Here is a 12,100-nt window from a genome sequence, read left to right on the forward strand (position 1 = left end):
CTTTGGGGGACACACTTTCCTCTTTACTCGCGTGTAACGAGGCAAGATGGGGATAGCGTGCCTGTGAGTGTGAGGGGAGTGTGGAAATTAGTTACTAGTGTTTCTAATTTATGTCAAGGGTGCCTCGGGTTTCACACAGCTGCAGCTTTTTAATGTTTCACTAATGTGGTGTGTATGTGTGCACAGGAGTGCAGAGTTTGCATTCAGCACATTTATTTTCAAAAGCATTTGTTTCACCCTGTGTCTAATTATACAGTTTTAATTCCTTGCTCTTAAATTTGTTGCACTTGTGACTTTGTCTTTTGAGTTAAATCCTGTGGTAGGAGCTTCTTCCTCTTAGTTCTAGGTAACAGAACATAAACGCACCTTCACACCGAGGAGGGGGAGAGCTCCAGGTTCCGGATGCCGTACAATAAATAGATGCCTGCCCAGTTACGGAGTAGCCGGGCTCACAGCTGTAATTTACAGACATTCCACTGGTGAACACTGCCAAGGCCTGGCCACTGGGCTTCCCGTTGGCGATGGCTGGAGGAGAGACACACTGCACCGCTACAGGGAGGGAAGAGAGCTTTAACTGAAGCAGAGCTCATGCAGGCTGATCTCCAGAAGGGAAAATATCTGCATACTTCTGTTGAGTCATGTCCAGCACAACAGCAGTGAGACAAATGCAGATCACATACCTCCATCCATTCACATCCCCCCAAATGCCTATAAAGAATGATGACTCCGTTATGCTTCTTGTAACCCCCAAACATTTTCCCAGATGCCTAAGTAAGGCTCCAAGCGCCATTTCCACTCTATATTTTGTGTTTATATGGGAAATGCTGCCACTTTGGGACTATTTATTCATTGGTAGGGGCCACCCACAAGTTCCCTTAACTTGGGAGGGAGGTTAAGTGGGCAAAACTGACCAGGACTCAGTTCTTCAGGGATCTTTTTGGAGAATGGAAGAGCCCAGATACGATGGAGAGGAACACAGGGAACACTGGGATAACTACACAGATATTTGCATTTCCCTTGTCAGGTCTCAAACTAATCCCACAGTCCTTTTGGCCTCCCGGCTCAGCCCTGCCAGGTCTGACTCATCACAACGGGATCAAAGCCTTAGTCATACTTACTTCTTTCACAGGTGGGGACACGAGGATCCCATCTACCATCATCTTGGCACTCCGTCTCAGCGCTGCCACTCAAGGTGTAACCAGCGTCGCATTCAAACACAACCATGTCTCTGGGTCTGTAGGCACGCTGTACCCCATTTGTTCTTCCGTGCTCCACTTCTGGGCTTACGCATGTTGCTGAAAGGGAAAGCATAACACACCCTTTAGACTCTAACGCAGGCGTGGGATGGAATGGACTGAACCATTTTTTCCTCTGGCAAGTCTTTTACTGTAGTTCAATTTCATAACTATTTCTATACTATCACATCCTGTTGTCGCTTTTATCAATTCTTTCAGCATCAACATTACTGAGCTGCACTTGCAGAATCCATCAGCACCGTTCCAAGTGGATGCAATGCCACTGAACTTAAAGGAGCTCCTCTTGCCAGCAGTGACATTGGCCCGTGTATTTCACTGTGTTTAGCTGTGAAATTTGCTGCATTGGTGGCTTGTCTCCAAGTTCTCATGGTCTCAATTTAAACCCTCGTGTGTGTCTGACACACCGAGCGAGGCAAAGGGAAGCAGCTAACAAAACAGAAACGCGCCTTCACATTGAGGGAGGAGGCAGTTCCAAGCTGCAGACACTGTGCAATGAAGTTATGTCTCCCCAAAAAGGGAGGAGCCAGGATCACAATGGTAATTTACAGACACATCACACACACACACAGAGACACACACAAAAATCAGGCTACTTTAAGCATCTTATTTTGGTCAACCAAAAATCACTGGACAATATAGGCTCACTATCCAGTGCGTTACATTGCAAGTACTTAATGCCTGTTGTTTTTTATGAATCTTTAACTCATTTGTAACAATCTTGTCCCCACCCCATTATAGAAAAGCGCTTGACTGAAATACCAGTGTGAGGGGGAAAAACAAAAAATGGTTCCATGATTATTCAGCGTACAGGAACTAGAGGGTCGTATTCCACCTTCATAAGAACATAAGAACGGCCATACTGGGTCAGACCAAAGGTCCATCCAGACCAGTATCCTGTCTACCGACAGTGGCCAATGCCAAGGTCACTCACTCCAGGGCACCTAACAGGTAATGATCAAGTGATCTCTCCCCTGCCATCCATCACCCGCCTCTGACAAACAGAGGCTAGGGACACCGTTCCTTACCAATCCTGGCTAATAGCCATTAATTGACTTTACCTCCATGAATTTATCCAGTTCTCTTTTAAACCCTGTTATAGTCCTAGCCTTCACAACCTCCTCAGGCAAGGAGTTCCACAGGTTGACTGTGCGCTGTGTGAAGAAGAACTTCCTTTTATTTGTTTTAAACCTGCTGTACATTAATTTCATTTGGTGGCCCCTACTTCTTGTGTTATGGGAACAAGTAAATAACTTTTCCTTATTCACTTTCTCCACACCACTCATAATTTTATAGACCTCTATCATATCCCCCCTTAGTCTCCTCTTTTCCAAGCTGAAAAGTCCTAGCCTCTTTAATCTCTCCTCATATGGGACCCATTCCAAACCCCTAATCATTTTAGTTGCCCTTCGCCGTCTTATTCTGTCCCTTTTTTAATGATTCCTAACATCCCGTTTGCTTTTTTGACTGCCGCTGCACACTGCGTGGCTGTCTTCAGAGAACTATCCAGGATGACTCCAAGATCTTTTTCCTGATTAGTTGTAGCTAAATTAGCCCCCATCATATTGTATGTATACTTGGGGTTATTTTTTCCAGTGTGCATTACTTTACATTTATCCACATGAAATTTCATTTGCCATTTTGTTGCCCAATCACTTAGCTTTGTGAGATCTTTTTGAAGTTCTTCACAGTCTGCTTTGGTCTTAACTATCTTGAGCAGTTTTGTATCATCTGCAAACTTTGCCACCCCCCTGTTTACCCCTTCCTCCAGACCATTTATGAATAAGTTGAATAGGATTGGTCCTAGGACTGACCCTTGGGGAACACCACTAGTTACCCCTCTCCATTCTGAAAATTTACCATTTATTCCTACCCTTTGTTCCCTGTCTTTTAACCACTTCTCAATCCATGAAAGGATCTTCCGTCTTCTCCCATGGCAACTTAATTTACGTAAGAGCTTTTGGTGAGGGACCTTGTCAAAAGCTTTCTGGAAATCTAAGGACAATCTAAGTACATTCAAAGGAAGAGTATAAAGCATCTGTCGTTACTGGAAGGACCGCTCATAATTGATAAAAATAGTCAAATTCAGCAAAGGAAGCGGAAGTACCCGCAAAAGCTGCGGTGGACCAAGAAGTTATTGAGTATCATCTTCTAAATCACTTCCAGTTCCCATTTCAAGATGGGACAGACGTGAGGATCCTGAGCAGAGGAAGATAAAAATGCTCTGCTTTCAACTTTAAGTTACAGAAATTCCCCTCACCAGGTCCCCTCTTGCCAAACTTGGTCACTTTTCGCAGTTGCTGCAGTGTGAGGAATCCTGACCCCCAAATGCATTGTGGGAAAGCAAATCCAAATAGAATTTGTGGAGAGCGGGATGAGTTCTGCTGATTTGTGTTTCCATTCACAGCTTTAGGATGCTCAGTGAGACAGCCCATTGCCAGATCTCTCCCTGTCAGGAGGGCAGGGCAGGACGCAAGGGATCAGCTATCACAGGGACGAGCACACTCAAGAGATTAGGGGGTGGGCGGATATTTGTACGTTCCCCATTCACAGCTGAAAAGTGACCCCTGGATTCAAAGGACGTTGGTTTTTTTTTTTGCATCCAGGCACATCCCTACCAGATGTTGATCGTCTCAGTTACCCTGCAGTCAACCTTGATTCACACTCACTCTGTGTGCAGGCTGGAACAGGAGGATCCCAGATTCCTTCATCTCGGCACTGAATCTGACGGCTGCCGTTCAGGGTGTAGCCAGGATCACATTCAAACCTAACCGTGTCCTTGGGTCTGTAGACAGGTCCACGTCCAGCTACTTTTCTTCCATTCTGGATTGCTGGGGCGATGCAGAGAACCTCTGAAATTGAAAAGGTGCAGAAGGCGTCAGCCTGCCCCGCAAGCAGTGCTGTTCAGTGGGCCCTTGGTGCCTGTGCTCTGCACTGACTCCCTACCAGTTTCTGGGAAGAGTTTATGGTGTTGCTTTTAACCTCTCCACTGCAAACACTATCATGCAAGCCCGCCTAAAACCACATCCCACGGGGTTCCATACTGCTCCTCTTGTGGGGAGCAGAGGCCCCAGATGGCTCCCTCTCAGTGACAGAGAGAGCAGGGCTGGTAGGAGAGCTCCTGTGAGGGGCCCACAGTTTGGCATCTACTCCTTGCACAGGGTCTGAAACAGTTCACGCTTGTTGGCCTTTCCAGTACCCACTGCAAATCTTTTCTGTTGACTGAGTGTGTAGCAAGGGGTAGGGATTGGCGGCAGAGGTTTATGTGTTTCTCTCGGTGTGTGTGAGGGGAGCGTAGATACTAGTTTCCAGTTTTTGTGATTCATGTCAAGTGTGCCTCGGGATTCAGACAGATGCTTTTTCCCCTCCCGCCCCCTCAATATTTTCCTCGTGGGGGGTGTATCTGTGTGCACAAACGCAGAATGCGCATACAATGCCTTTATTTTCAAAAGCATTTATTTCACCATGTGTCTAATTAAATGGAGCTTTAATTCCCTGCTATTCATTCTGTTGCACTGGTGAGCTTGTCTTTCATCTTAAATCCTGTGATAGGAGCTTGTGCAAGGAGTAGACGCCAAACTGTGGGCCCCTCACAGGAGCTGGGTCTGTAGGCACGCTGTACCCCATTTGTTCTTCCATTCTCCACTTCTGGGCTTACGCATGTGGCTGAAAAGGAAAGCATAACAAACCCTTTAGACTCCAACGCACGTGTGGGATGAAATGGGCTGTTTACCCACTGAGCCATTGCCTTTGACAAGTCTTTTACTTCAGTTTCATAAGTATTTCTACATTCTCACGTCCTCTTGTCACCTGTAGCAATTCTTTCAGCATGAACATTACCCGGCTGCACTCATAGAATCATTCACCGCTGGTACAAGTGGATGCAATGCCGCTGAAGTTAAAAGGAGCTCCTCTTGCCAGCAGTGACTTTGGCCAGGTGAGTCTCACTGGAGGTTTGGTCCCCAACTGTGGAATTTGCTGAATTGGTGGCTTGTCTCAAAGTTCTTGGGGTATCTGTTTAAATCCTTTTGCGTGTCTGACGCACCGAGCGAGATAAAGGGAAGCAGCAAGCAGAACAGAAACGCACCTTCCCATTGAGCGTGGGGGTTGCTCCAAGCTTCAGACGCCGTACAATGAAGTGATGCCTCCCCAAGAAGGGAGTAGTCAGGATCACAATGGTAATTTACGGACACTCATCACCCAGAATTAAAATCAAGCCCCTTTAAGCATCTTATTTTGGGCAACCAAAAATCATTGGACAATTTAGGCTCACTATTTAGTATGTTACATTGCAAGAGCTAACGGCCGATTGCTTTTCTGAATCTTTTACTCATTTGTAACACTCTCATCCCCACCCCATTACAGAAAAGAGCTTGACTGAAAGACCAGTGTGAGAGGGAAAATCAGAAGTGAGTTCATGATTATTCCACAGGCAGGAACTAGAGGGACATATTCCACCTCCAAAGGAAGAGTGAAAAGCGTGCGTAGTTACTGGAAGGACTGCTCATAATTGATAAAAATAGTGAAAGTCAGCAGAGGAAGCAGAAGTACCACCTGCAAAAGCTGCAGTAGACCAAGAAGTTATTGAATATCATCTTCTAAATCACTTCCAGTTCCCTTTTCAAGATGGGACAGACATGAGGATCCTGAGCAGAAGAAGATAAAAGTGCTCTGCTTTCACCTTTGTGGTACAGTAATTCCCCCTCAGCAGACCCATGGCTCTTGCCAACTTGGGTCACTTCTTGCAGCTGCTGCAGTTGGAGGGATCCTGACCCCCAAATGCATTGCGGGAAAGCACAAGCTTTGCAATAAAACAGAAGGGACAAATTTACTCATCTGTCATCCCCACTGCTCTCGGAGCCCTGCCAGCACTGCCCCCAACCTGGTTCATTTCTTATCCTCTACGTCTGTTCCTAACAACTGGGACCGTCCACCTCTCCCCTCAAACCAGTCTGTAAAGTCTCTGGATTTGAGGCGAGCAGCAGGCAGGACAGATCCAGACGGGGTTAGCGTTGGAGGTGCTCACGGATCAGACAGAAGGGAAACCTGTTTCTAGATGCATAATACAAACAAATCAGAGTTTTGACACTTGCCTGGCTCACAGACTGGCAGAGGTGGATCCCACGTGTCATCAGTTTGGCACCGACTCAGACTGTGACCCTTCACGGTGTAGCCGGGATCGCACTCAAAGGTAACACTGTCATTATATAAATAGACACGTCTATCACCAGATACTCTTCTTCCATTCTGGATTTGTGGGGCTGGGCATCTAACCTCTGAAAAAGAAACGCTTTAGCTGAAACACAGGGCCAGAGAGGAAGAAAAACATCTCCGCAGCCTTCGCAGCTCTCAAGCCTTTTTTACACTTTCAATATTTTCCATGTAACTTGTTTCACTAGCCCATGTGTTCTCAAGCTTCATTAAACCACGACCCCCTTCTGACAACAAAAATTAGTACACGACCCGGGACGGGGGAAGAAAGACTGAGCCAGCCTATGCCCCGCCGTCCCGGGCAGGGTGGCCAAAGCCAAAGCATGAGCCCCTGTGCCCCAGGCGGGGGAGCCATAGCCCAAGAGCTTCAGCCCCAGCTAGGGAACCTGTGACCTGAGTCCAGCCACCCAGGCCACCCTCGGGCTTAGGCCATGGGCGGTGGGACTCGGGCTTTGGCTTCGGCCCCAGGCAGCGGGCTAGGGCTTCGATCCCAGGCCCAAGCAAGTAAAGCCAGATCTAGTGACCCCATTAATATGGGGCCGCAACCCATTTTAGGGGTCCTGACTTACAGTTTGAGAACTGCTGCACTCCTCTATGTTATTCCTACTTGAAAATACAGATTGTTGTGGGAAATGTGGAGGGCCACCCTAAGAGGAGGAGATGGAGACACACTGGTAACAGCTTAGGTCCCTTCATAGCAACTTCGCAAGGGTAATCTTCTCAAGGAGTGTCCTGTGCACCAATCTCCAAGTCATGGGAGCACCCCCAGGGTAGAGCCAAGGAGCTCAGTCCTACAAGGAACCAACGGGCCTTCACAGCCATTGACCTCAGACATTGAGGGAGCTCAGCAATCTGCACAGTCAAGCCAGAGAGGTTTCAGGAAGCTGGTGGTCCCAGCAACGTACCCTCTCTTCATTACCGTTAGAAGTGCCAGGTCTTTCAGCTTGCCTACCATACTCCTCCAAATATAAAATTCCACAAGTCTGGCTTATATTTATCCCCAGGGCATTAGTAATAAGAGGTCAAGTGCTTGGGACTGACACAGCTTTACTCCACCCCATTATCCACTGCACCAGCAAGCCTGTGTCCTTCACTCATAGGGGGGTAGACTTTGCATCCACACTGAAGGAATTACTACTAAACGCTATGCATGTTCCGCATACAGAGATCTCGCAGGATTAATTCTTTTTCCTTTTAAGGAAGATTTTCCTGATGGGCATTCAGTTGTCCCTTCAAATGCCAAGAATAGACATCCCCATACTAATGGGAAATGGAGCGCTACCATAACATCCCCCACTTTCATTCCCTTGTGGCTGGGATCAAAGGTCTTTAACAACCTTAATAGAAGTTATGACCCTACATGGGCTGAACACAGAGCTCCTCTTTGGGTGCATCCGGTGGCACCAGTTTCTATCTCAGATCTTTAGCCCTGCTCCAGAGCTATTCAGTCTCCAACATGAATCCTGGAAAATCTTGTGGAGATGTTGCCACAGGCAGGCACACTAAGTGCAAGGATTTAACTGGAGTCTCACATTTGTGGGTTTGTCTAGACCTGAACTTTCTATACATGAAACAGCAGAGCTGGCAGGAGTTTTTCACCTCCACAAACCCTACCTCCACACCGAGGGGGACGTGCACTCCACACGCCGTTTAGCCCGTCCTTGGTTGTGCAGTGAATAGAGGCCTCTCCAGTGAGCAAGTAACCATTTTCACATTTGTAGGTTACAGCTGACCCAAAAGAGAAGTTTTTTGTGAACTCGCCACTGTGACTTCCATTGGGGATGTCTGGAGGCGGAAGACACGGAATACCTGGAGACACACAGGAGGAGTGTATTTTAGAATCATTGCTGGTAGAGAAGCAGCTCCAGTTATTTGATCTGCTAAAGAAATTTAGGAGCCCTAACTATGAAACCACTAGAACGAGCAAGGCCGACAGGTCATGCGCAATAGGTAATTATACCCAATTCTCTTTCGCACTGATGGTCTGTAAACTGTGAAAGAGACTTACTAGGATAGTGTCTTAATGGTCTACACCTTCCTTCATATGGACCGTTTTAAGATCAACCTGTTGAATCCTTACCAGGTGTTGAAAAACGCATGATTTTCCTGCTGCACCATAAGCTGGTGAGCACGCCAGGGCAGGCGAACGCCTTAAAGCACAGGTAATGAGCTTCGTGTCTGGTTTTGGATGAATATAAGTGGGTATCAGGTAAACCTGTTGTGCTCTTCAGAAATCCAGAAGGGCCAATAACCACCTTGGTGGGGCATTTTTGCCATACCAAGCTGAATGCCTTTTGCTATTACTCAGTTATCAAAGAAACACCAAATTCTGATTGCCAGGAACTTAACACAGACAGTTCTCTCTAAGGTGCAACCCCCCTTCAATATGGTCTGGTTCTTAAGATACCGGCATTGGACTCAGGAGACCTGGGTTCAATTTTTGACTTGGCTACTGACTGATTCCCTAAACGATATGTCACATAATCACTCTGTGCCTCAGGTGAGACTTTCTGGGGCGGGGATCAGAATTCTTCCATATCTGTTTATTCACATTTGGGGGGGGGGGTACCTAAGCACTTTGACAGACAGTTGTGACCTACTTACGCTCACAAATGGGAACATCACCAGTCCATGCAACACGCATGCCAGAAATGTCACATCGTCTGTAAGGCCGTCCAATCAACCGGTGCCTGTTGTTAGGCAGAGGGGATTATCAGTTCTTATCTATTTCTTTGGTGTTTGAGCTTTCCTGAGAAGCTCAGTTCTTCTGGGAAGCTCTTCTCCCCAGCCACAGCAGGTGGGGACCAACACCACTGACTTCTGACTGACCACCACTGGAGAAATGCTCCTTGCCAGAGCCGAACTCCCCAGCCTCTTGTAGAATTAATCTCTAGTACAGAAGCCCATGTCGGACCAATGAGCTGCTATTTTGGATCCCCCGTCTCACAGATCTCCTTCTGGTTCCCTCAAGTCCTACTCACCACATCAGATGGATCATTCCCCACCACTGAACCACAAGCCAAAGGCAAACTAGGAACACCACTACAGCATTTCCCCCTGGCATTTTCAGGCAGGTTGCCAAGAGGGGTTTTGATTTTCTCATGATGGAGGAGATACATTTCCGTGGGTGCGGGCCAGGCAGACCCAGCTGGGGTCTGGCTAGCTTGAGATTCATAAACTAAGTCAATCAAGACTGTTGTAATGCATGCAGGAGTAACACCCCACCCCAGCAGAGAGGTCCAAAACACAGACGCTATACAGCAAACCTCAGCTGAGCTGACCTCTGGAGTTCAGCAGCCAGCTGTCATTACAGGCAGTGTCTGTGAAATGGGACTTCCTGTGGTCACAGGTTCTTCCCTTTCGCCCTCACATAGGACACGCTCTACAAGGTCACAAACCAGCACTACAGCTGCAGACCCCTGAAGCACAGTCCTCATCCTCAAATGGAGCGGGCATATGACGCCCTCTTCTGCCACCGTATCCCCAGCATTCTCACTCGGGCACCTTCCCCAGCAGGGTTTCCCTTTGGAGACACCTCATCAGTCTGGCAGGTGGGCAGTTAGTCAGTGAAAACCCTTCCACCCAACTCCGTACGGGAAAACAGCCATTTCCAATGATTCCGAAGAAGAACTATTCCCGTGTCCAAGCAGGGGTAAAATCCAAGAGATTCCAAGGTTTGCCCTGGTCACTTGGATCCTACTCTCCACAGGAGACATCTGTGCTCAGCCAGCACCTGCAGGCAGAGCATTCAGCTGGCCAAACTGCAACTAAAGTTTGTACAATCAATGGCAGAGCATGAGTGAAGAAAAGAGGGAGACTTATTCCAATCCGTCTTTCCTCGCATATAAAAATTATATTGATTGAGCCAAGAAGATGGAGGGCTGCTTTAGTATGGAAGAGTAAACTGCTTTCAGGAGTTGGGAGAATATGAGGATATCCATTTGTGTTCCACAGCTGTAAGCGAAGCACAAGTAGTCAGCTCAGGCAGTCTGAAACTTACCCTTCTTCACACGTGAAGTTGACAGTTGACCCAAAATGGATATCTGTTACAATAACTCTGCCGTTCTCCGGCTCTCCTGGATGACCACACGATTTCTCTGGTGGAGAACAAGGCTCGGATTAGGCTTCTCTCTTTCAAGGCAACAATTATCCCCAGGAACTGTCCATATTTAACACTCCCCATAAAGATGGCATTTAAAAGGGCCCAGAATAGGCACAGCGAGTGAGCTTTACTAGTCACTATTAACTATTTAAAGATACGTAACACTTTGCAGCGTGGACACAACTTAGTGCCTCAAAGACCTTTATTGAACAATAGAAACAAAATTCATTATGATATTCACTTTTACAGAACTCGAATGCTTCTGACCACGTTCGATTTTCAAGGCATGTAATAGTGGATTGCATATGCGGGTGTCTACTGTATCCAGGCCGGCAAGTATAGTTTATAGTCTTCCCAACAGGAAAGGAAGACTGATTTTTATACTCCCTCTTCAGCTCAGCAAAGCTTAACCTCGTTGGGACTCCACAGCCCTCTAGGAAGAAAGGAAATACATATGAGAAAAAAAGAACCATATCTACTCTGCTGCCATGTACCATGTCAGGTGCAGGTAGATACAACAACAGTTACAAAGAAACAACTGCAGATCTGCTTTATAAATATTCTTCCAGGTATTACACTAGGACTAAAGCCGAGGGAAAAAGAACGATGAGACAAAGGTGCTAATGCAATAAAATTCATAGCTGGACACTGAACCTAAAACAACACACACTGGGCCAAACTCACTGCTGGCACAAGAACCTCTATTTCCCAAACAACTAAAACAACATGTACACCTGCCCTGTTTACCTCAGGTCCTAATATCCATCCTTGGGCTGCCCTACTCCCAGGACGCTAAAATGTGCCATTTTTCAGAAGTACTGTCAGCGAAAGACGAAAGGGTCCCAATCGTGGCTTCTGGCCTGAAAGCATAGGACTCTATAGGTTCAGCAATGCCCAACGGAATTAATATCCACATAGAGCATCATCTGTTAAAGGGCCCAAGCCCTTCACAAACTGATACGACATCCCATTGACGCAAGACACTTCAGTTCTCTCTTACTCTCATCTAGCGGCTGAGGCGATAAGACGAGCACACCTCACCGACGGCAGACGTGGGAACATAAATAACCGCTCCTCGTGCTGCCTCAACCGTGAGCGCTGACCTCTCATTGCATCTAGCAGCGTGTACACACCCAGATTCGCACCTTGGGAGATTTCAGACTGTTCTGGTGAACGCACTCTCTGCCACTTCCTTCGTTTACATTTTCAAATTCAATTGTCTCATAAGAATATATTTGCATTTGTAATAACAGCAAGTGTCTGGGTTCACACCATTAGTGAAACCACTGCAACATCGATGGGTGGACATGCCCTAAGAGTCTGCGTGGGAGTTTGTCTACAGAGTCATTTCTTTTGCAGAGCCTTTAACTTCATTTTCGTGAGTATTTCTACACTATTCCATCTTCCTTCTGACACTTTTATAAATCCTTTCAACTGTAATCTTGTCCGGCAGCACTCAGAGAGCCACGCTTCCACCGGCATCAGTGTGCAAGTTCCACCAAAGTCAACTGAGCTTCTTGTGCCGGCAGTGATT

The 12,100-nt window shown here is 47.0% G+C and overlaps 1 protein-coding gene across 1 annotated transcript in view; it reads right to left on the reverse strand.

The window, feature by feature from the left end:
- LOC311511112 (complement receptor type 1-like) overlaps positions 1–12,100 on the reverse strand; it is a 61,510-nt gene that overhangs the window by 30,920 nt on the left and 18,490 nt on the right. Inside the window, exons 12-19 of the mRNA XM_084611461.1 lie at positions 10,808–10,999; positions 10,465–10,561; positions 9,069–9,154; positions 8,079–8,273; positions 6,347–6,529; positions 3,923–4,105; positions 1,119–1,295; positions 367–549 (exon numbers count right to left, since the gene is read on the reverse strand). Coding sequence (XP_084467587.1) covers positions 367–549; positions 1,119–1,295; positions 3,923–4,105; positions 6,347–6,529; positions 8,079–8,273; positions 9,069–9,154; positions 10,465–10,561; positions 10,808–10,999 — 1,296 coding nt within the window. The remainder of the gene's footprint in view (positions 1–366; positions 550–1,118; positions 1,296–3,922; positions 4,106–6,346; positions 6,530–8,078; positions 8,274–9,068; positions 9,155–10,464; positions 10,562–10,807; positions 11,000–12,100) is intronic.

Source organism: Lepidochelys olivacea, assembly GCF_965140295.1.
Source record: "Lepidochelys olivacea isolate rLepOli2 genome assembly, chromosome: 21".
In the NCBI taxonomy this organism is placed as follows: domain Eukaryota; kingdom Metazoa; phylum Chordata; order Testudines; family Cheloniidae; genus Lepidochelys; species Lepidochelys olivacea.